Below are 25,086 nucleotides of genomic sequence, written 5' to 3'. Positions count from 1 at the left end.
AACAGCACAAGTGGGCTAGGGCACTCTTAGTAGCAGCCTTGCTTCCCCTTTCTCATTTGTTCCTGTGCTCTGAAAAGCCAGGTCACAAGTTTATTGGAGTATAGAATTGTATGTGAAGTAAAAGTTGGCTCTGAGTGATACCCTAGCAGCTACTCTGGGCCTCCAGTCTCATGCTGCCTGGCCCCCTCCTCTAGCATATTTGACATAATCCTCTCTATGGCTGACAAGCCAAAGAAAGGCTCAATCAGGCCAGGAGAGAATCTTCCATTCTGGGTCCCTGCCTTTCTGCTTTAGGCTCTGAGGGCATTCTGAGAGTAATACACAAGCCACTGTGGCAGAAATGCAACCCGACTTTCTGGAGGGCAGTTTGGCGATGGAAATGAAGTTCACTTTCAGGAATTTAGCCTGATGAACTAGAATATTCATGGACAAGGCTTTTACTGCCTTGTATTACTTATAATTCAGGAAAAATCAGAAATAGCCCAAATATGCAGCTATAGGTGATTGGTTGAGTAAATTATGGTCTTCCCATATAATGAAATACTATCCCACCATGAAAAACAAATCATGTTTTATAACTACTGAATGAAACCGTGGGAGAATTTTTTTTTAAATCCCAGAGTGGGGAAGTCCTTTATAAATATTATACAAAACCTGAAGCCTCAAAAGACAAAAGATAAATTTGACTACAAAAAAAATTTTTTTTCTGCAAAACAAACCACCACAAGCAACGTCAATAGGAAAACTTCATACTGGGGGAAAAATTAGCCTTAGCCTTATCTTGATCACTGTTGGAGCTCAGAGGTAGGTACACTGGGAGTTCCTTATATCGTTCTCATTACTTTTGAGTATGTTTTCAAATTCTTGTAATAAGGGGTTAAAAATCATTTAAGCATATACAAACTTCTGTATGGCAAAAGACGATTATTACATGGGATTATAATATTTGCAACACATACAACAAAGAATTAATATTGATAATGTTAAAAGTTCCTACAAGGTGATTTTTTAATTGAAAACTGGCAAAAACTCACAGAAGAGGAAATTAAAAAAGGCCAACCATTGCATGAAAAGATGTATTCAGGAAATGCAATTTCAAAACAATGAGATGTCATTTTTTGCCCATGATACAGGCAAAGGTTTAGACTATTGATAACATCTAGAATTGGCCAGGGTATGGGGAACTCATGTTTTCATACACTCCTGGAGTCTTGTGAATTGGTCTGACTGTTTGAGAAAGTAAAATGGCAAGAGCTATTAAAAATTCACATGTATATTCCCTTTGACCCAGTGACTCTGCTTCGGGGGCTTTATCCTAAACCCTGGAGAAACCCAACCAGAACTCAAAGATGTGTAGCAGGAGGCTTATTGCAGCATTCCTTGTTACAGAAAAAAAAAAAAAAAAAAGGCCAAAGTGTCCATAGAGTACCATTTAAACAAAGTATTAAACATTCACAGGGAACATTACACAGCAGTTGGAGAGATCAAGTTAATTCTGTTTATATGACCTTGGAATGATGTCCCTAGCATATTTTTACGTTAAAAAAGCAAGAGTCAAAGTAATATATTTACTATTACTCATCTTCATAAGAACTTTCTTGGTGCATGTAGACTTATTTAGAGTCATGAAGTGTTGGGGTGGTGGAAATGCACCTGCCAAATGATTAATGTCATCGGCTTCAGTGAAGTCGACTTGATGCAGGGGGCTGGGGGGAGCAGGGCCGGGAGAGACTACCATTTTTTCCTTGTACACCTGTGCATTCTTTGAATTGTTTGAAGAAACATACATCTGTACTATTTTTGGAGCAACCACCACCAAAACCATTAAAATATTACTTAAAAAAGAAAAGGAGATAGAAAAGCTTTGGGGAAGGGGAAGCTGGAAGGGGTTAAGGTTATTCACTCACTCATCCGGTTGGTCATTCAGTCAACAAACATTTAAGGAGCACACACTGCCTGTGGGCACCAAGCTCGTCTCTGTGCAGGCAGGTGGCACCTGTCCTGGGGGACTCACGGTCTACCTGGGCAACAGCAGCAGGGATAGTAATGTCCCCTGGGGCAGAGGCTGGGCCGGTACTGTTTTCTGCTGTGCCCCTGTGCCTAGCATGGGAATGGACACATATCAGATGAATGAATGAACCAGGTTCCACCCAGTTGTCATGACAGTGGGGAGGAGGGCCACTCTGTTGCCTGGGGAGGGCAGGAGAGGGCCATCAAAAGAGGGTACTAATTGGGTTGAGTCTTGAGGATTGAGTTGAATTATCTTGATGGACAGGTGGAAGAAGGGTGTCTCAAGCAGAGAGAGGGACCAGCATATGCAAAGGCAGGGGGTCAGGTGCCTGGTGGGGTATGAAGCTGGGGCGAGCAGGGACTGGACATTGAAGCCTTGAATGCCGTGGTAAGGAGTTAAGACTCTATGAACTCTGAGTAAAGGACACTGATGAAGTCAGATTTGTCTTTCAGAGTGAGCCTCTGGGGAGAGCATGCACGGAGGGGACCAGCATGGAGGGGAATCAGACTGGAGTCTGGAAGAGCAGTTGGGAGGCATAGAGCCTCTCCAGAGGTGAAGGATCTCAGCAGCAGGCAGAGACCAAGGGGCTAGGGGATATTTAGGAGGCTTGGTACCAGGAGTTGTGCATGGGTGGGTGGAGGCAGGGTTTTGGGGGAGAGAGGGAAGGGAACCAGCGCTGCAGCTTGGGCTGGAGAGGATGGTGCTGGAGTCAGCACTTCCTGGAGCTGAGAGTTTTTTCTTTTATTATTTCTCATTGCTGTTGTTTTCAAGAATTCAGTTTGGGTTTTATTATAAAATTGATCAAAAACACATTTTTTGAAAAAAAAAAAAAAGGACAAAGAGCAGTTTTAGAGCTGACTCTCTTGGCAAAGCCGGAAGTGGGAAAGAGCCTGTTGTTGATGCGAAGTTGAGCCCAGCGGGGTCCCAGGCGTGGAAGGGACAGAATGGACTGGGAGCCTAGCGGGAGGGACAGCAGTCCCTGAGGCGGGGTGAGAGGGAGGGACAGGCCAGGCAGGGCAAGAAGGCAGGGTGAGCGTCGCTCCCCTGGGCCGGCTCCCATCCTAGTGCTCGCTCCACACCCCACCCAACCCCGCACTGGCCACAGGCTGCCCCAGGAGCCTCCCGAGGGCAGGGCAGGATGCTCAGAAGGAGGCCGGCTTTGCAGGCAGACACGTGTCTTCCAGTCAGGGTCTGACACTTACAAGCTGGGCAACTACCTTACCCCCAGCCTTCGCCTTCCTCGCCTGTAAAATGGGAACAAGCCCTCATCGAGCTGTTGTGAGAGTTACACGAGAAAAGCTGTGCACAGTGTTTACCAACGTCCGGCCCACAGGAGCCCTCAGTAATGATTCCTTCGTGGATGATATCGGTGCAGTGCTCGTCTTTGACCCACTTGGCATACATAGCCCATGACTCCTCTGGGCATGCCTCTCCCTGAGCATGTCAGCCTCTTTGTCTAGAAAGTCTCAGCTCTGGGGGTTTCCCCATCTGCCTTCTCGGCCACCCCTCCCGCGTCTCTTCCCAGGACCTGCCATGTCCTGAAAGTGCCCTTTTCCTGAGCCCCCTCCTGGACCCTGGCTCTCCCATCCCCCTGAGAGTTCCAAGCTTCTCCCCACCTCCCACCCATAGTTTTTTCCATCCATCCCCCTCTGCAGGGCTTCCTTCTGCCCACCCAGCCTGAGCCCACCACACTCCACCTGCCAGTCTGTGAGCCTCCTTTCCCACCTGGCACCATCCCATGCAGTGGAGGAATCTCTGCAACATGCCCGTTTTCACCCCCACTGATGGGTTTCCTAGGACTTCCACAAACTGGGTGGCCAAAAACAACAGAAACATATTCTCACACTGGTATGGAGAGTCACCAGTCTGAAATCACAGTGTCAGCAGGGCCATACTCCCTCCAAAGGCGCTGGGGAGGATGCTTCAGTGGCTTGTCCAGCCTCTGGTGGCTCCAAGTGGTCCTTGGCTTGTGGCTGCATCACTCCAGTCTCTGTCTGGGGTCACGTGGCCTTCATCTCTGTGTATCTCCTATAAGGACACTTGTCATTGGATTTAGGGCTCACCTGAATAATCCAAGATGATCTCATCTCCAGATCCCTAACTTAATTACATCAAACACCCTTTTTCCAAATAAGGTCACATTCACAGGTTCCAGAGATTAGAACTTGGACATGTCTTTCTGGGGGACACCATTCAACCCACTACACTCAGCAGGGCCCTGGGGCCCTCCTCAGCTTCCCCAATCTCTTCCAGGCCAGCCTTGGTCCACTCCCCATGTGGCTCACCTGAAGCACACCCACCGGTCACCCCCAACCCTGCACTGCAGCCTCCCTCACCTCCAGCATCAGAAAGAAAATCACAGGCATCCTTCCCACCGGCCCTCGGGGCACCGCCTTCATGGCACCTGGGAGACCTGCTCCAACCTTCTGGCCTCCCAGGGCTTCCTCCTCTTGCTCTGGCAGCCTGAGACCTTTTCCAAAACTCTCTTCTCTGAAACTCGACTCTGGACAGTCAGCCCCATCTCAGTCTCAGGGACATTTGCACTCCCAAGCCTTCACTTTCCTCACATATGAAGAGGAAGATCTGAGAGGAGGATCTGAGAGGCCCCTCAGGCTGTGGCATTCTGGAATTTCTCCTCTTCAGAGCCCTCAGGAGGCTTCAGGGCTTCCACCAGCCCAGCTTGTCCCCTAGTGCTCCAGGGCCCCTGAGAGGCGCAAACTGTTCTGGAAAGGGGTCAGCCTGCCCTTGGCCTCGGTCATGGGAAACGGGTCAGTCCTCTCCCTGGTACTCAGTTCTGCACAAAACGTGGCCCCCAAGACAGGCTGCCCACAGGAGAACTGGGGCCACGGGCCCAGTGGTCACTGAGGCCTACTCCAGGCTCCTAGGGACCTGGAGCCTGTGCCTGGCTGGAGGTTTCAGGAAAAGGTTAGACCAGACCCTGAGCCCAACACTGCTACTTTCAGGGGGCGGGGTGTGTGTGGACAGTAGCAGTTAAGGGTCAGGCTTTGTAATCCTGCCTGTGATGCTTACTAGCTGAGCAACTCTGGGCAAGTATTGTATCTTCTTGGCTTCCTCATCTGCAGGTAGTAATAACACTTTACCTCTCAGGGTTGTGGTGAGGATTAAGGGATGGAATTCACAAAAAAACTTGTCAGGCAGCTACGAATCAGGCTAGCCATTTTATCACCGTCATTATAGGCGCTCCGGGCCTCCAGCCTCTGTCTGTACTTGCCTCTCCCTTCAGCCCCAGGCCTGAGCCTCCTGTCCAAGACCCTAGGGCTCAGTGATGTGATGATTAAATGTTTAACAATCCGCAGGGGGTGGGCTTGAGGGGTTAGCATTTAGCATTTTTAGGATTTAGCATTTTTCCCATCTCCACGGGGTAAATAATCCCACCAGTCCGAATTCAAGCTTCCACAGGAGGCGGAGCTGGGAAGAGACCATCTCCCCCTAATAGACACAATGGTGTGCAGAACCACAAGAGCATAAACACCAGTCAGGAGTGGGAACATAATTAGGAGGCCATGAGTTTTGAGTGTTATAATCTTTGTTTTTTACATATTTTGTTTAATTGTAAGCATATATGATTTAATTTTTAATAATGGCTACGTTTAACAACTGATTCGTGAAATTCCTGAAATTTTAACAGCCGGCTCTCCCATGTGGGTACCAGCTGGCTCCAGAACCCCACTGCTGCCATGCTGTGCCTAGGAGACTTCCAGGAGACGTGGGGCTGCTCTGAAAACCGTGGGGCCTGGCGTCTGCCCACCTCCTCTCCCCCCACAAGGTGACTCTTGGGGAACACTGTGTTTAAGCAGGGGCTGTCTCTGGGGTTCCATATGTAGCCCATATTCATGCCTGGGGGCCCTCACCCCTGGACCCTGGGCCTGCCACTCAAACTCCTTTAGGGTTAAAAGGTACAGGTTTTGAATTCAGGCACACCTGGTTCAGATTTTGGATCCAGCCTTTAAGAACTGAGTGACCCTCAGCATGTAATTTAACCCCAAAGAGGTTCATTTTCCTCATCTGTAAAATAAGGATAAGAATTTTATTAGAATTCTAGTCCAACAGAGTTGACTTTTCTATAAAAACAGTTTATTGAGGTATACTTGACATACAATAAACTGTACATATTTCAAGTCTGTAAGATCTGACATGTATATACAGTCATGTAACCATCTCCACACTTAAGATAATGAACATATCTGTCACCTCAGAAGTTTTCTCATGCCCTTTGTAATCCCTCCCTCTTGCCCCCCTCTTTCCCACCCGGTTCCCAGGCAGCCACTGATCTGCTTTTTGTCACTATAGATAAGTTTATGTTTTCTAGAACTTTATACAAATGGAATCATTTGTGCCTGGTGCAGAGTATACACTCCAAATCCACGGGCTGCTGTATCAGTCAGCTGAGGCTATGTTATCCTGCAGCAACAAACAGCCCCCAGATTTTAGCATCTTACAACAAGGTTTATTTCTGACTCACATTACATGTCCGTCATGGGTTTGTTGCAGCTCTGCAGTAAGTCAGCTCCACTCCAAGACCCAGGTTGAAGGAGCAGCCCTTATCTGGGACACTGCAGGTCTCCTGGCAGGGATAAGAATGAACGTGGCAGCACCATGACTCCAGAAGTTTCTTTTTAGAAGTGGCACACCTCACTTATGCTCAGGTTATTGACCAAAGCAAGTCAGGTAGCCAAGCCTGATGTCAAAGGTATGGGAAGTGGCATGCTCCCCCAGGGAGAGGCAATAGATATTTTGAACAGTAATAATGTCTACCAGAGCCACTTTCACTATTATCGTTGATATTGTTCTAGTTGGAGATCATGTAGAGTCTCCACACACGTGATCTAGCCTGGTGTCCCCTGATGCACCACCACCCTGGGCTGGGTGCTCTCCTTCTCAAGGGTCAGGGTCCTCCCATTCACCAGTGTCCACCTCATTGATTTGGAAATTTATAGAGACTAGCTAAGCCCACCAGGCCCCACATCTCTGTCATCCTTGGCCCTGGCTCACTCTGTGCACCCATCCCATCCCCCTGTCAGCCCTTCCCCTCCTTCTCACTGAGCCCCAGAAACCCTGGTTCCATGGCCCACACTCTCCTAATCTGGGCCTCTCCTCTGAGCTGGCTGCCTAAATTCGGCAGTGTCCCTGTAAGCCAGGGGTTCTCTATGCACACGGCTTCCCTTCCCTCCCACAAGCCCACCCTCCACAGGCATTGCCCACTGTCTCAGTCTCTCCTGACTCTGCTCCCCAAATCTAACTTACACTCACCCCAAATCCAGCTCCTCCGGGGTGCCAGATAGAGCAAGACCTATCATCTGTGGGGCTACTCAAGCCCCTGGTCATCACCTGCCTCGCCCATCCCCATGCTTCCCTCCACGCTGGATGACGATCCCCAAGTCCTATTAGTTCTAATCCTAGAATGCCCCATGAATCCTCCAATTCTCTCCACCTCCATGGTCTCACCCTGACCTGGTCACCACCAAAGACTTCCAAATTGGACTCCTGGAATGTTTTTTTTCTCCCTTTTCATCCATTCTCCTCACTAAAGCCAGAGCAAAACTGGACACATACACCGCCCCCATGCCCAACACAGGCACACACAGACCACTCCTACCCTGGCTTCCTACTGTCCTCAGGATGGGCTCCAACACATTCCCTGCCTCCGAGGCCCCAGCTCTCCATCACCTCCCTGATCTCTCTCCACTCCTGTCCTCAGCTACTTGCAGTCCCTTTGTTTGCCCAGTTCTCACTCTCTCTGGCCTCCCAGCCTCTGCAGGAAGTGGCTAATTCCTTGAGGAGTGAATGGGTTGTGCTGAGCCAAGAGGTCTTCCCCACCACTCACAAATGAGCTCAGAACCCCTGTGCTTGTAGCACCAACTCTGCCTACTGAATGCATTTGAGGGTTGAGAACACAGGGGTCTCTTCCAGCCTGGGAGGACAGTGTGTGAGGATAGGGTGTGTGGGGTGGGAGAGAGACCAACCAGGGACAAGGACTATGGTAACAACGACCTAAGATTTATTCATCTCATACCATGGGCACTATCCCCAGTGCTTCCCAGAGACAAATTATTTTTCTTTCTTTTTTTCTTAAACCCGTATGTGATTTTTTTTTTTTTTTTTTTTTGCGGTTCGCAGGCCTCTCACCATTGTGGCCTCTCCCGTTGCGGAGCACGGGCTCCGGACGCACAGGCTCAGTGGCCATGGCTCATGAGTCCAGCCGCTCCGCGGCATGTGGGATCTTCCCGGACTGGGGCACGAACCCATGTCCCCTGCACCGGCAGGCGGACTCTCAACTACTGCGCCACCAGGGGAGCTCCGTATGTGATTTTTTAATTGAAGTATAACAAGCCTAGAGAAAAATACAGAATCATAAATGAAGAACTCAATGAAGGTTCACAAAGTGAACACACTGTGAAACCAGCACCCAGATCAAGAAAGTGAGCTTTCTCAGCACAAGGAGCCCCACTCCTGCCCCTTCTTCTCTTTCGTTCTAGGAGGACACCCACTATCCCAGCTTCTAAAATCATGCATTCACTTTGCCTGTGTTTGAAGTGCAAATAAATGAAACCATACAACCTACGTGGTCTTCTGCCTGGCTTCTTATGCCTGGTGTTGTGTTTGTTAGATTTTTCCACGTTGTTACATGTAGTTGTGGTTTGCTCTTTCTTGTGGCTGTGTAGTAGTCCAGGGTACTTATTTATTCATGTATTCCATTCTTGATGGGCATCTGGCTGTTCCCAGTTTTTGGCGATTACACATAGTGCTGCTGTTAACGTTTTTGTCCCCATCTTCCAGACACGCACACTAGTTTGACATCACTGAGTCATAGGATAAGCATGTACTAACTCCAACGGATTCCACCAGGTTTCCCACTAGCTGTGTTCGAGGTTCTGGATTAACTCTAATCCTCAGGACAACCCTCTGCATGTGATGTGGTGGACAGGCGTCTCTTCCCTGCTTGGCAAGCTCCTCACTGTGTGATGCTGGGGCCAGCCTCCTCTACTTGCTGCCCTGGCCCCTGGACCTGAGTTTTACAAATCAGAGGCACTGCCTGGGAGTTGGTCTATTCAGGGAAGGCCAGCAGGGTCCGTGGCCCTGGGGTCCAGTGTTGGCAGTGCTGGTGGCATGCTTCAGAGAATATTTTTCCTTGTGTCCTGGACAGCTTTGTTTTGGGCTTTCCACCTTTCCGTTGAGCCTGTGAGAGCTTCCCTATAGTCCTTTAGTAAGCTTCTGGGTTGGTATTATTGTTTGCAACCAAGAACCTTGACTGATTCAAGGAAGCTGTTTTACTCCCATTTCACAGATGAGGAAACGGAAGCACAGAGAGGTTAGGTATGTTGCCCAAGGCCACACAGCTAGCAGGTGGTGGAGCCGGGATTCAAACCAAGTTTATATCCCATTCAGGGCTTTATGCCTCTATGATAAGTGCGTTCTCATACACTATTCCTACAACTGCAAGTAGGCAGCTAAATGACTCACTCAGGCTCACACAGTGAATTGAGAAGCCAGGCCCCATGACTCCCACCCCACAGAGCTTCCTGTCCTCAAGCCTGGAGTAGGTGTGGAGCTCCATGCATGTTGACAGGGGAACAGCAGAAGTGTTCATTCATTCATTCATTCATTCATAAACAATCACTTATTTAACTGACAGCTAAAGTGGGTCAGGTACTGTGCTAGGCACAGCAAAACAGCAAAAAATAGTGAAAAGAACAGAGTTTGACATTACAAACACTATCACGTCAGGTGATAAATGCCATGAGAAATAGGAAAGGGCAAGGAAGTCCTCTGACAGCGACATTTGTGCAGAGACTCTCCTGAAGTGAGCGAGTGAGAAAGACCTGAAGACAGGCAGAGGGGATGGCCAGGGCCAGGGTCTGGCACGGCCTGGAGTCCGAGGCCTTTCTGGGGCCACAGGAGCCAAGAGCAGCTCATCAGGTCTGGGCTGGAGCTGGGAGTGGGTGACCTGATAGGAAAGGGTTGTAACCCTGAGCACTGCGGCTCAGGGAGAGGCCTGAAAGGATGGCCCACTGCGGGCCACCAACCTGTGCCAGGCACAGTACAATGCCAGGCAGCGTCACCGTATCACGTGCCTGTTTGGCACAGACCTTGGACCCAGGGATTTCCTTCCAATCTTGTAACATCATCGTGCACAATAAACAGCTGATGGGTTGGTTGGCACTTCATAGGGCCCAGGTAGGCCCCAGATGGTGGAGAAGAGGCAGGTAGAGGCTGGGAAACTCAGCAAAAAACGTGAGGGAATTTCAGCAGAAAACACCACCGAGCGCACAGTCCAGCATCTGAATGGGAGCCACCTCCTCGTGGACCAGCTGTACCTCCCAGACACACAAAAGAAGTTCCAGAAAAGCTGGCTTAGCAATTAGCAGTTCAAATCCTAGCTTGCCTCAGTTAGATAAGCACTTTCCTAGCAAGAAAGGATTACCTTCCAGGCTGTGCATATTGCCATCTTTGGCATGCAGCGACCTCAGGCCTGCCAGCCAGAATAAGATTCATGTGGCCCACGGCCAGCTGGGGAGCCACTCAGAGGCTTGGAGAGGGGTCAAGGGAAGGGCACCCAGTGCCAAGGACTCAGAACTGGGAGGCTGGAGGAAAGCTTCAGTGCCAGGCTGCCCAGGGCAAAGGTGGTGATCTTCTGCAGTGGGCGTGCCCTGGGCTTGTGTCTCTTGGCCTTCAGTTTCATTTCCAGCTTGTAAGGGTCTAGGGGTGGGGTACGAGGAGGCTCCTTGCCCCTCCCACCTCAGGGCCCCAGCAGGAAGAGGCACACTGGCTCACCAAGCCACAGTTGCCATCAACAGGGCCCCACCCAGGCCAGCAGAGGAGCAAACTGCAGCAGCTGCAGGTGTGGCAACCTCCTGGCTTCTCCTGTTACCACAGGAGAGGTAGGGCCTGGTGGCAGAAGCATCATGGACCACCAGTAACATCCCCAAGCGCCCATCTGGTACCTCCACTTGTCAGTGCCTGAGACAGGCCTGTTGGTAAATACTTTGAATATCACCTGAGCCTGGGGAGTCAGTGGATCCCAGTCTTTGAAAAATTCACCTGGCTCCCTCTCCTCAGCTGCCGCTAAGGTGCTCAGTCCCTCCGAGGAAGCTTGGGTCGCACTGGGGTGAACCCCTCACTTCATCCGGCGACTAGCACCACGCCCTCCTCGCATTCGCTTGTACCATGGCCTCCATCTCGGAGCTCACCTGCATCTACTCGGCCCTCATCCTGCACAACTATGAGGTGATGGTCACGGAGGATCAATGCCCTCATTTAACAGCTGGTGTAAATGCTGACCTTTTCTGGCCAGGATTGTTTGCAAAGGCTCCGGCCAATGTCAACATCGGGTGCCTCATCTGCAAGGAAGGGGCTGGTGGGCCTGCCTGTCAGCTGGGGCGGCACCAGCAGGAGGTCCTGCCGCCTCCACCACTGCTGCCCCAGCTGAGAAGACAGTGGCAGCGAAGACAGAAGAGTCTGAGGAGTCTGATGATGACATGGGCTTTGGGCTTTTCGACTGAACCTCTTTTGTAACATGTTCAATAGCTGAACTCTTAAAATAATAAATGAGTAAGTATTTACCTGTACCTCCTCCTTTCTGTCATTTCAGCTGTGCCTTTATCCCATGGGTTTGTAAAGGGCATTCATCATCACCAATACAGAAAACAACCCCCAACCTGACTTCTTGAAAGTGTAGTCCAATCCTAGGTGGGAGGGGAGGGCACCCCTATACCCAAGCGCTCTCAGGCCAGGCTGCTATCAGAGTTGAAAGAAAATGTAAGGTTTGCTCTTGAGAAAGCCTAAAGATCCCATTTCTCACAGAAAGCGTGGAGTCTCTATAGGAACCCAACCCTCGGACAGGCCTGCTTGGCCAGAGGCCCTCACCGGTCCTGGCCAAATGCTGACTCCTCCCACTGTGTCTTTGGGACCTCTCCGTTTCCCCGACTCTGGGGGAAGGGAGTTCCAGGCTCTGTCCCCCACGCTTCCGGTCCTACCAGTCCCAAGCTTGCTCTTCTATGTCTTCAACCTCCTCACTGTAAGGGAAGCTTCACTTTCCAGAGATTCCACCACTTCTCCTACAGCTTTATCTACCGGTGGCCTCTAGATATGGGCCACTGGTGGGGCCAGGCCAGCATCCACTGTCCCCATCATCCCTCTGCAGCCCCACCTTTGAGGTCTTCTGCCAGGACTTGAGCACTACAGACGCCCATCTCTCCTTCCCAGCACCACCAAACCTCTCCCAGCTAATTGCATCTACTTCAGCTCCCATTCCCTCTGCAAAAATCCCAATGATGACAGCAGCCTGTGTTTATGGAGTCCTTTGTGGTCTTCATCAATTCTCAGTTAACCCTCAAACAGCCCCCAAGGCAGGAGTTATTGGTACCCCTTTATGGATGTGGTCACTGACTGACCTTCCGAAGGCTCTGTACATCACAGAGCTAGCTTGTAATGCACACTCTTATACAACCACCTCGTGGGTGAGACCCACCCCACCACTCGGCTAGAGCCACCCCTTCCAAGTTCCCTCATTTCGCTGCCTCACTTAGAGGGCTTGGGGTGGAGGGGCAATGGCAAGACCAATAAAGGTCATCTCTTCTAAGTCCCACTCCTTGGCCTCTCAGCAGGGGCCCTTCCCACTGAAAGTCCTCCGTCGACTGGAAGTTGCTCCTGTCTAGACTCTCATCTCCCTTACTCTGCCCACAGGCTGAGTCCTCTTGGCCACATCGCTCGCCCACATGGCTTCAACCACCATCTCTCTGGGCTGGACGTTCATTTCCTCTCTGCCCACTCCCAGGTTCCCAGCTGGCTGGTGGACATCTGCCCCAGATACTCTCAGGCAACTCCAGTGTCACATGTCCACATCCAAACTCTGGTCTTTCTCCCTTGCTGGTCCTCTGGTCATGTGGGCTCCACTGTCATCAGCTTTGCCTTTCTCCTCTCCCTCATCCTCCACAGGCCATCACCTGGTCCCTCTCTATAGGCTGTTCCCAATGCCATTACCCAGGCTCTTTCCCCAAATGCTAACTGAGCACAGGGCCCTGGAGAGCATAAGCTACAAGTTGCTGTTAGAACGAGTTACCATTTGTCTCAACTATTCACTCATTCAATATAGAGCAGTACATACCAGGCACTGGTCATAGCAGCTGGGACAGCACTGAACAGGAGAGACAAATCCCTGACTTTGAGGGGCATACATCCTAGTAGGGGAGATAAAAACTACAACTCAAACACACAGGACATCAGAGTGCCATGGAAAACAGACAGGCAGAGCAAGGACGGGGTGGTCTGGGAGGCCTCTCCCTCTACAGAGGACAGCAGGATTGTAGTGGGCTGAGGTCAACCAAGGTCAAATGGGACACAACTCTGAGGAAAGTACACTCTCTCAGTTTCAGTAATAAAAATTCAGGGGCTTTGTCTCTTAATCTTTTAAATTGGAAACACTTGTTGCTTCCAGGGATGGGGGTGGGTGCTCCGTGGTTTGGGGGAACAGGGTGAGTCTGGCTGAACAGGCTTTTGTCACCTTAAATTTTGAACCACGTGAATTTCCTTTTCAAAACATTAATTCATTGAAATAGGAAAGAACTTGAACAGTCTTCTGGAAAAGATTAATCATTTCCATGGAACTACTGCCTTATAGGAGGCCTGTTTGTCTATCTGCCAACTGCTGCCAGACATCGCAAATGTAGCATCCTCCAGTGCTCCCCAGTGGGCAACATTTTAACCATGAGATCAGCCATTCATCCACCTGCGGGCACTGGCCACGTGTACACACAGGTATGTGGACACCAGGCTCACGATGACCACAAGGAGATGGGTAGGGCAGGAGACTCAGGAAGCTGAAGACCAGGATGTTTGCTAGGAGCTGACACCCCCACTCCGCCCCAGGTGACTCCCCTTACCTCATTGGCTCTTGTCCTGGCTATCACACTCTCTCTTGATCTTTATCTTCAGGCACTGATCACTGCTGCATCCTATTTGGAAACCCATGGACCACACTAAGGAAATCCCCTACTAAAGACTGGTCCACGAGACAGGACTTAGCCAGCAGCTTGGTTTCAGCCAAACTCCCCTGGTTTCTTACCTGGTGAAGCTGGGGCCCGAGAGGTCTTCCCTAGGTTGGCTCCATGGAGGTGGAGGTGGTGGGGAGGAAAGGCTGGCTCTGTAAGTGGCAGAGGCCTGAATAACAGGGACTTGAGAAGACTCAAGATAGCTGACTTAATCCTTAATGTGACAAGCACAGAGCCATGACCAGGCCTAGCAGAAAGGTGGGTACGTATGGACTGAATGTTTGTGTCCTCTCCCAAATTCATATGTTGACATCCAATCCCCAATGTGATGGTATTTGGAGATGGGGCCTTTTTTTTTTTTTTTTTGAAGATGTTGGGGGTAGGAGTTTTTATTAATTAATCTATTTATTTTTGCTGTGTTGCGTCTTCGTTTCTGTGCGAGGGCTTTCTCCAGTTGTGGCAAGCGGGGGCCACTCTTCATCGCAGTGCACGGGCCTCTCACTATCGCGGCCTCTTGTTGCGGAGCACAGGCTCCAGACGTGCAGGCTCAGTAGTCGCGGCTCACGGGCCTAGCTGCTCCGCGGCACGCGGGATCCTCCTAGACCAGGGCTCGAACCCGTGTCCCCTGCATTAGCAGGCAGACTCTCAACCACTGCGCCACCAGGGAAGCCACTGGAGATGGGGCCTTTGAGAGGTAATTACATTTGGATGAGGTCACAGGGGTGGAGACCCCATGGTGGCATTGGCGCCCTTATAAGGGGATGAAGAGCCCAGAGCTTTCTCTTCATTATTTCCAGACAGAGCAAGAATATGGCCCTCTGTGAAACAGGAAGTAGGCCCACACTAGGCACCAAATCTGCTGGCACCTTGATCTCGACCAGCCTGCAGAACTGTGAGAAATGTTTGTTATTTAAGCCACCCAGTCTATAGTATTTTTGTTCTAGCAGCTTGAAGACAGGCTGTTTGGAGCATAGACAGCAGAGCATGATGGGGTCAGCTGGGGTTGGGATATGGGTTACTGGCCTTTAAATATTCCATAAAACACAAAGTCACTGACTCTAGTCTCCACAAATTCAGGCTGCCAGTCAGATGCAAACTGAGCACTCAGAAATGCACAGCAGAGACAGCTGTAGGAGGCAGGGCCTCACTGCTCACAACCTTCAGTGCCCAGAATTGAGCCTGGCATCCACCAGGCACTGAGAAATTGCATAATGGAGGAATATTAGATTTCTGTCAGTGGCAGTGAACACTGAAAACCCAGTATTCTGTACCACTTTAGGAAATCCTCATTGTAAACCATCCAGGGCCAAGGGCTCCCAAATTCAAACCTGGCCCCTATTTTCATAACCAACATCTCTCAGCAGCAGTATTTGTATCCCTCTCCAAAAAAAAGGCCAATGAGGATTTCCTCTTATTTTTCAAAAACGTTTGTGGCTTTGCTGATAACAAGCAAAAAAGGTAGCTGGATTTGCAGGCAACCTCAAGTAGTTAATGAACAATTACTGTGGCTCATCCAAAGGGATCAAGTGTTCCAAACAAAAGACCAGGTTCAAGTTTTATGTCATTTTTAGAAGCGGTATGAGGGATGATGTTGGGATGCCCACTGCTGGAGTCTCTAGCACCGGTCAGTGGCTTTTGGGAATCATTGGTTTCTGGCAGGCAAAACATTCAAAGACTATTCCAGGAAATCCAGGACATGTGGCAGCAATGCGATAAGCCATGAAACAAACTCAAGAAAAACGACTATACGTATAATTGATTCACTTTGCTGCACACCTGAAACTAACACAACACTGTAAATCAACTCTACTCCAATAAAAATCTTAAAAAAAGAAAACAGAAAACTGACTTTGTTCCAGCTCCGTGACCCTGGACACAACACGAAACACTCTGGGCTTCTGCTTCCTCACCAGTTCAAGGGAGGCATGTGGAGGACCCCCCAGCCCACACTCTTTGATGCTGTCACTGTCTACACCAAGCCAGTTGGTTTTTTTTTTTTGCGGTACGCGGGCCTCTCACCGTTGTGGCCTCTCCCGTTGCGGAGCACAGGCTCCGGACGCGCAGGCCCACCGGCCATGGCTCACGGGCCCAGCCGCTCCGCAGCACGTGGGATCCTCCCGGACGGGGGCACGAACCCGTGTCCCCTGCATCGGCAGGCGGACTCGCAACCACTGCGCCACCAGGGAAGCCCTACCAAGCCAGTTTTTATCACAGTTTCTGAGAAGCTACCTAAACTTTTTGAGGTTTCCTCATCCATAAGAAAGAAAATAAAATCAGGAGAAGCCATCTTGAGCAGTGAAAAAAAATGAACTGTGGATTTAGACATACAGACAGTCTCAATTCTTAGCCCTTGTGACCTAAAGCAGGTTACTTGACCTCTCTGAGTCTTACTTTCTTGACTTGCAAAATGGAGATAACAGTGTCTGTTGTAAGGATTGTGAAAGGATCTCGCTCATGCCACCTTACAGGAGGTGCAAAATAAATATCATTTTCCTTCTTTGTTCCTGTATCACTTTCAGCAAATGTGAGAGGGATGTGAATATACTGAAATGTCTGTTAAAAATAAAAATTAAACTCTTTAAAAGAATATCAGAGGTTTTAACATCAGCTAGATATATAAACCTACATTTCCCTCTTCCAACATAAGAGGGCCTACATTCTGATCAATACTACCCATCTCTGAGGTTATCAGAGATGTTCCAAAAGACTGAGGTTAAGAGGCTACAGAGAGCAAAAAGCACCAAGCACAGGAAGCACTGTTCAAAGCGGGAAAAGACGTGGTCCTGACCATGGTCCTGCCGGGCACCATCTCAGACGGGCTCTGCGACAGCATCAGGAGGCCTGAGGAAACAGTTTGGGCCACTGGCTGGCAGGCATGAAAAGTCCCCAGGCCGGGAGGCTTTACCGTGATGGTGCAGCGAGCTCCCTAATCTCAAGGCAGCTCAACATCATACCTGAGACCTGGCCCCGAGGCAGCACGGGAGTAGGAAGCACTGCTTCGAGGAGCAGCTTCAGCTCTAAGTTAACCACAGGAAGAAAGGCTCTTACCGAATGTAAACATCTACAGGTTTCCATAGCTAGCTCCAGGGGACTGTCATCTGAGGGGAACAGGGTGTGCCCAGAGTGAGCTCAGGCAGGGACCCCTCGCACACGGGGGAGAAGATGTTGCACTGCCACCGGTTTCAGCCAGCAGGCTGCCCGTGTCCCCAGCCTTCCCCTGTGCCAGGTCCAGAACACATGACCCCAGCTCAGGCTTTCATGCTCCAGAAGCTGGTGTAGACAGCAGTGGGTTTCCTGTACAAAGAAGACTCATCATTCATAACACAGCAACCGACCAGTCTGCTCCTCGGAAGGAGAATGTATTTTAAACCTGGAAGAGTCATAATTCTTAGATGTTCCCCATGTTGTCAACTTTGCTTTCTACAGACACAGGGCCCCTCCCCTTTGAGGGGGACCCCTCTGGCTGAGGGGGGTGCCCTCCCTATTGGCAGAAATGTGGGGGGAAGGCAAACAACAGGCTTATGATTTGGACTGTGTCCTGCACATAAACACCTGGGAGAGCACGGCCAGGACTGTGGCAGTGGGGAGTGTATGCTGCAGGAGGTGGTGATGAGACAGCGTGGCTCTACAAAAGGATTCTGGGTGTGCCAACTCTAGTAGAGTCAGTAGGCAACTCTGGATCTCATAACATCCTGCCCTTGTTTGCCACTCACCACATCCCCAAATCTAGAGGGTCAGCTCTTTTCTAGCTATGGCACCTCACCAGGAAAGTCAATGCTACAGGACCTCAGGGAGCCGCGTGGTGCTAAGGTTGAAGACTCGCGTCAGAGAACATCCTCGTGGTGGGGTTCTGGGAGCAGGGGGGCCTCTCACTACAGTTTGCAATCCCTGGGAGTGGCTGCACGTGGCAGGTAAAGGGGGCGAGTGGCTTGGGCACCTGACACCCACTGAGGAAGCCAGGGCCCCTCACATCTGCAGTGGCTGTGTGTACAAGAGACGGGCAAGGCCGCACATGTGAGAAGCAAGCACAAACGCTGCCAGTGGACACAGGACTCCTTCCCGCTTCGGGATAGCAGGGGCCACGGCCTGAGGCTGGACTCCTCTAGGGCGCAGAGCGGGTTTTGCTGCAGGACTGGCTCAGCTTTGCTGGTTCCAAGGATTCAGTTCAGCCATCTTCCACTCTCAGACAAACTGGGACAGGTTGGGGACTTTGATGTTGAGATCGCCAATGTTGATATTCCGAGGCATCTCCGGCAGGTTGATGTTTTTCACAGCGGACACGGCCCGGGCGGGCGCTGCTGAAAGGCCACCCTGGGGAGACGTGAAGGTGGGTATAAGAGAAACCCTCAGTGTCATCTGCTTAAGGCTTAAATAAAAACAAGTGAAAGAGGGCTAGAAAATGTCCAAACCGAGCACATGCAATGCACATTTTGATTTTTCCCTCCTTATGCCTCAAAGGTGGCCAACACAACAATCTTTAGGTTAGTGGGTTCTATAGTACAGGGACCCAAACTGCACTCCTAAAGGTGGGTTGTGTCTTATGCAGTTTTATAGCCCCAGTGCCAACAGTGCCTGGCACACAGTAGGTGTTAAGTAGATGCCTGTTGAAATAACCAAGGAAGTTTAACCAAGTCATATTCACCAACAGGGTTATGAAACAAAATAAAACAAAACCCTTTCCTCAAGAGACTGAAGACTCTTACAGAGGAGGGCAGTCACAGGGAAACTCTTAAAGGGAAAAGGAATGTCACAGCTTAGGACAACCACTTGCCAATTAATATCATGAAATGGACAAGAGCTGGCTTTGGAAATGTCATGTGGCCACAAGACGGGAAGAAGGACACGTAGGAGGTGGAGTGTACCCAAAGACACAGAAAGTCTGGGAACAACAGAGAGGAAAGGTGCCTGCGGTCAGCCCTCACTCTCCAGGCTTGGCCCCGGTGTGCGGAGACGGGGAGAAGTCGAGGATGTTCTCAAAACCGTTTCGTTCTTCTTGACTACTTTCAGGATCCTGACTCCAATTCCACCCTCGCCCAGCAAGTCTCCATTGCTTCTAGTTTCCAAACCCCTTGCCTCTGACTCACTTACTATTCCTGGAAGCTTCCCAGCCTACATTTCTAAGAGAACTATAGTTGCCACAATAGCTGTGGTCTGGAAAAGCTTCTTCAGCAGGACTGACAATCCTCACAGGAAGCATTCCTGGTTTCGCAAGATCAAGTTCCGTTACACAAAGCAATGAAGCTCTTTTTTTTTTTTTTTTTTTTTTGCGGTACGTGGGCCTCTCACTGCTATGGCCTCTCCCGTTGCGGAGCACAGGCTCCGGATGCGCAGGCTCAGCGGCCATGGCTCACGGGCCCAGCCGCTCCGCGGCATGTGGGATCTTCCCAGACCGGGACACGAACCCGTGTCTCCTGCATCGACAGGCGGACGCTCAACCACTGCGCCACCAGGGAAGCCCAGCAATGAAGCTCTTTAAGACACTCAGATAATTGAAGAGGTAATTTGTTCTGCTTGTTCTGCCACGTGTGAAGGTGTATGCCTGTAACCTCTACTCCCTGGTAAGGCTGACAAAGGCGATGGAGAGATCTCAGGGGAAAAGGATGGGAATTTACTGTGAGCATTTGTATCAAACTCAGCACTATGTGGGGGTGGACCTGGGGTATGCTATTTTCAAACCCAGCCCAAACTCTACTGTAGCTTTTTATAAGGCTAACTGGAAATAAGGAAATTGGCAACTCTGAGGTCTGAAACCACGAGAAGTGCCTGCTGGGAGACCAGACTCATAGGCACACAAGCTAGGAAACCACACTGGAATCAGAGATGGGGATTCTGGGTCCCTCCAGGCAACACGTGGCTTTGAAGGAGGAATTAGAAACCACAAACATTGGCCATAACCTCCCAAGCCAGAAGCTGTTGGCCTTCCCATGCCACCTGGCTTTTCCATTCACACTTTTAGCCTTTTTCTTACCTTTTTAATCTTCATGGCTGGCCTTCAAACCAATGAGTTTCGATAGACTCAAGGAAGAAACAGGATGAGTAGAAAACACTGTTAAGGTTCCACAGCAACCCAAACCCACACATTAGCCATTCCTCCTTCTGCCCATGTCTTCTCTAACCATCCAGGGCAAAATTACAGCTGCATCTCACCTCGGATTTCTCCAGCCTGTTCTGAGCTTCAATCTGAGCCACGATTTCATTCATGTTTGTTTCCAACACCATCCCACCCATCACCACCTCCTGAAGAATGTAGTGTACCTGAAGGGGAAATAAAAATAAGAAGGGTTAGAGCCCTTTGTGGGAGTGACAGTGTGGACCCGAAGGAAACCTCGTGGGCTTTCCTGCAGCAGCAGGGTGATCATACTTGACACTGGCACCTGATTCACAACAAATGCCTCAGAGACCACAGGGGATTCCCCATATATCCCGGCATATCAAGATACAAATCTCTTCCAAAAGCAGTGCAGAAGGGCCTGGCTACACTCAAGGTGGTAGCTGAGAGCACAGGCTTCATTTGAAGTCAGACTGTGTTTAAATTTCAGCTCCGCTCTTTGTTATTAGCTGGGTGACCTTGGGCAAATCATCCTTTCAGTGCTTCAGCTTCCTTCCAGGATTGTGGTGAGGGCGGAAGGAGACAACCTGTGTGAAGCACCTACCCGGTGCCTGGCACACACTGGGTTCTAAAAAAATAATGATGCCTTTCATTACTAGTGTTATCATCATAAACACCAACTGGCATTAAGTCAGTCCAGCTATGACAGAACAATTCCTGTCCACGCATATTTCCACGTGAAATATGTTATCCCCCAGGCATCACAAGATCCTCCAGTCTGTGCTCCGCTGGAGGCAAAACAGGCCCATTTCTTGGCACCCGTCCTCATCCCGTATCTTCCAGCTTTAGATAAGAAACCATGTTCAGGGTGAATACTTTTTTGGTCATGAGGCTCACAAGTGAGCCTTCCATCTAGCTAGTACTTCTCCCAACAAAGCTGAGTCTCAGACTGCTGTGACAGTCGAGTACTGTGCTGACTAAATCACTCTATCCCACAGTGGCAGGAAAGCTGCCATGGGAAGCCCCAGGTGGCTCAAGGTGCCCACTGGGGTATGTAAGGGGTGGTACTTCATATTTCAAATCAAGTCCTATCAACATGGCCTTCAAAGCACTTTCAATTAAGTTGGAAAGAGAGCAAGTACCACTCTGTATTGTTAACGAAGTGCCAGATTAGTGGGATAGTCATACAGGAGGTCAGAGAAGGAAGAGTGCAATGGCTAGAGAGACCAGAGCCAGTTTCACCGAGACAGTGAGAGAACTGAAGCCGGGTCTGCCATCAGAGAAGCAGGGAGGAGGATTTCAGGTGAAAGGCACTGGAGGAAGCAATTCAGCTGGTGTATGGTCTGAGGAGCACCTGGGTCTGGCTAGAAGGTCAGGTTTATGCAAAAGAGAGGCTGAGGATGATGCTGAGAAGGTAGTTTGGGTCTAAGGCAAGGTCTCTCAACTTGGGCACTATTGCCATCTGGGGCTGGAGGGTTTTCTGTTGTGGGGAGCTGTCCCGTGCATCGCAGCATGTTTACCAGTATCCCTGGCTCTGAGCACTAGACTCCAGTAGCACTCCTTCACCTGTGACAACAAAAATGTCTCCACACATGATCAAATGTCTCCGGGGGAAAAAACTGTCTTCAGTTGAGACCCTACTGGCGTAAAGTCCAGACTAAACTATGGAGGATTTGAGGGCCAATATACTCCACAGGTTACGGACAGTCAAGAAAAAAGACACGTCTGCAAGTTTGTGCATGTGTATTTTTGACACATGAAGTTTTCTGACACATCAGTTCTCCATATTTTGCCCATAATAAGTGAGGGGAATACACTAACAGATGTAACTAGGGTATTTCTTCCGACCTCGAGGAGGGAGTGTAATAAAGCATACATTCAAATACAAATAAAATATGTTTGCCTACGTTAATTAAGCCTTATCAACCACTTTTATGTCTACATATACACTCACATGAGGTGTTTTAAAATTTTACGCAATATGAACTATTTCATTATCTATACGCAATGGCAATTTAATAGTGAAACTCTCATATACAGATAATTTATAAAATGTTAAACAAGACTGGTCTTAAAATTATGCCCTGGGGGACTACACTGTTTATACTTCCCCATCAAGAAATAGGCTTCCAAAAATAGTACTGTGTTTCCTTAAAAAATTAAAAATAGAATTACCACATTACTTCTGGGTTTATACCCAAAAGAACTGAAAAGAAGGATTCAAAGAGATATTTGTATACCTATCTTCATAGCAGCATTATTCACAATAGCCAAAAGTAGGAAGCAACCCAACTGTCCATCAATGGATGAACAGATAAACAAAATGTGGCATATACATGCAATGGAATATTTTTCAGCATTACAACGGAAGAAAATTCTGAAACATGCTACAGCATGGATGAACCTTGAGGATATTATGCTAAGTGAAATAAGCCAGACATATAAGGACAAGTATGGTATAATTCCATTTATATAAGGTACCTAGTAGTCAAAATCATAGAGGTAGAAAGTAGAACGGTGGTTGCCACAGACTGAGGGGAGGAGGGAACGGGGAGTGTTGTTTAATGGGTACAGAGTTTCAGTTTTGCAAGATGAAGAGCTCTGGAGATGGGCTGCACAAAAATGTGAACACATTTAACACTACTGAACAGTACATTTAAAAATGAAGACAGTAAACTTTATGTTATGTAAATGTTACCACAATTTAAAAAAATAGGTCTCTATACCAGTACTCCTAGTATTTATTCTTTTTGTTTAATGAACCCCTTCTTCATGGGGGAAGTAGTACTTGTTGAGCATCTACTATGTGCTGAGCACTTCATATGTAACTTATTTTAATTTTATAACATCCATCTGAGGTAAACCGATACATGGAAAAGTCAATAAACTATCCCAAAGTCACATATTTAGTAGCAGAACTGATCACTGAATCTAGGTCCGTCTGATTCCAGAGCTCAGTAGTTGTGGCGCATGGGCTTAGTTGTGGCGCATGGGCTTAGTTGCTCCAACTACTGTTCTACCCTTTCCACCATACTCCCTCAAAATTCCAAACTGAGTCTTCCACCCTCTTCATCTGAACAGGGTGTGTCAAAAGTCTAGTAGAAAGTCTTCCATGCTTTATCCCCAAGGCCTGGAACAATGCCCAGTGTGGAGTAGGCATGTTGAATGAATAAAAGGCTTTTCCTAAGTCTGAAAAGCATCTTCATAGCATCTTCCTTGGGCTTCAAGTGCTTAAAAGATGGATGACAGTGTGGTGGTGGAGGCTTTATGGAGAAGGTGTAGTGAAAGGCCTAACAGAGGATATCATGGGGACCAGCGGTTGGTTAATAGGTAACGTCAGTTAAGACTTCTGATTTGAACACTGCATCACGAAGTCATAATTTTTAAATGCTATTCAAAATGTGTTTCAAGTGCAAAAAAGGAGAAATAAATAAAAATGCAAACTCCATTTTCAACAAAATTAGAAGATAACCACAGGGCTTCCCTGGTGCTGCAGTGGTTAAGAATCTGCTTGCCAATGCAGGGGACACGGGTTCGAGCTCTGGTCTGGGAAGATCCCACATGCCACGGAGCAACTAAGCCCATGCGCCACAACTACTGAGCCTGAGCTCTAGAGCCCGCAAGCCACAACTACTGAGCCCGCATGCCACAACTGCTGAAGCCCATGCGCCTAGAGCCCATGCTCTTCAACAAGAGAAGCCACGACAATGAGAAGTCCGCACACTGCAACAAAGAGTAGCCCCCACTCGCCGCAACTATAGAAAGCTCGCGCACAGCAACGAAGACCCAACAGAGCCAAAAATTAAAAAAAACAACAACAAATAAATACATTAAAAAAAAGAAGAAGATAACCACAATCCCAGGCACCAAAATAGGTGTAAAAGCTGTCAAAAGCAGGGAGCTCAAGCAAGAGCTCTTTTCCTTTTGAGAAGAGGAAGAAAGGATGCTACCGAGAGAGGACACGGGAGCTGGAGAGCTCAGGAAGACCTGCAAAAATGTACTTTTTGTAGGTAAAGAACACACCCTCTGGGACCAAACAGATTCCTTGTTTTTGGAAAACAGGAGCTTCCTTGGACCTGGAGTTGGAGCTAAATGAGAAAACACCCAAACAAGCTCTATTTGCCTCACAGAGCCAGTCTCTGTGGCAGCAGAGAAGATAGCCTTTGCATGGTGGAAAAATTGCAGACGCCCATCTCTCTTGGCTAGGTAGAAATAAAGGGTAAAGGAACTCACCCGGAACCTGAAATTATGAGAACAACTTCAGCCAGCCTGGAATATAGACTTGGGACCTCCCCTAAACAAGCATCCTGCAAATAGCTGGTCCCTGAAAAACTCATCTATTTAAAGATGAGTTATAAAAATGAAATCTGCACAGGATCTATATAAAGATGCAACAAGAAAAAAATTAGGAAACAGGAAACCCAAAGGGCAGACTAAGACTACACACCAGAAAAATGCTGTGATAGAGCAGATAAAATGTAATAAAATACTTTATAAAATTGAAAAAAGAAAACTATGAAGCAAGAGCTCAAAGCAGAAGTGCAAGAGTTTATGGGAGAGGCAGGGAGACAAGAAGAGAAGAAGACATAAGTGGAAGGGAAAAAACATACAGAAATGAAGATGAAACTGGAAGGAACAAAAGGCAGGAGAGACTGCTGACAATATAGGGAGGAACAAAAAGGGGAGAAATTTTTAAAAAGCAACTAAAATGAAATGAAAAAAAGAATTAAAAGGAATAGGGAGAAAATGAGTTACAGAAGACAGCAAAGGAGATATAACATATGCATAAAAGAAAACTGTAACATAGAAACAGACAGATATGTAAAGACTCAGTTCATAAAGATGATGTAAAAATATAATTCAGGATGTTCTTGAAAGGGCACATTGTATCCCAGGGAAAAACTGACCCAGAACAGTCACTGCCAAGATAGACTTTTTTTTTTTTTTTTTTGCGGTACGCGGGCCTCTCACTGTTGTGGCCTCTCCCGTTGTGGAGCACAGGCTCCGGACGCGCAGGC

General features: G+C 48.7%; 1 protein-coding gene and 1 pseudogene across 2 annotated transcripts in view; one reads left to right on the top strand and one right to left on the bottom strand.

Moving 5' to 3' along the window:
* Nucleotides 1-8,724: 8,724 nt before the first annotated feature.
* On the top strand, nucleotides 8,725-13,544 carry LOC308613765 (large ribosomal subunit protein P1-like; annotated as a pseudogene). Its single transcript has one exon. The product of its transcript is annotated as a large ribosomal subunit protein P1-like (transcript).
* Nucleotides 13,545-17,350: 3,806 nt separating this feature from the next.
* AP3S2 (adaptor related protein complex 3 subunit sigma 2) overlaps nucleotides 17,351-25,086 on the bottom strand; it is a 66,600-nt gene continuing 58,864 nt past the window's right edge. Inside the window, exons 5-6 of the mRNA XM_081227767.1 lie at nucleotides 20,167-20,274; nucleotides 17,351-18,330 (exon numbers count right to left, since the gene is read on the bottom strand). Coding sequence (XP_081083893.1) covers nucleotides 18,202-18,330; nucleotides 20,167-20,274 — 237 coding nt within the window. The 3' untranslated portion in view covers nucleotides 17,351-18,201. The remainder of the gene's footprint in view (nucleotides 18,331-20,166; nucleotides 20,275-25,086) is intronic.

The sequence above is a fragment of the Mesoplodon bidens genome (genome assembly GCF_964165515.1).
Source record: "Mesoplodon bidens genome assembly, chromosome: 3".
Taxonomy (NCBI): Eukaryota; Metazoa; Chordata; class Mammalia; order Artiodactyla; family Ziphiidae; genus Mesoplodon; species Mesoplodon bidens.
The sequence above is the reverse complement of the archived record's forward strand: the minus strand, read 5'-3'. Positions and strand labels throughout refer to the sequence as shown.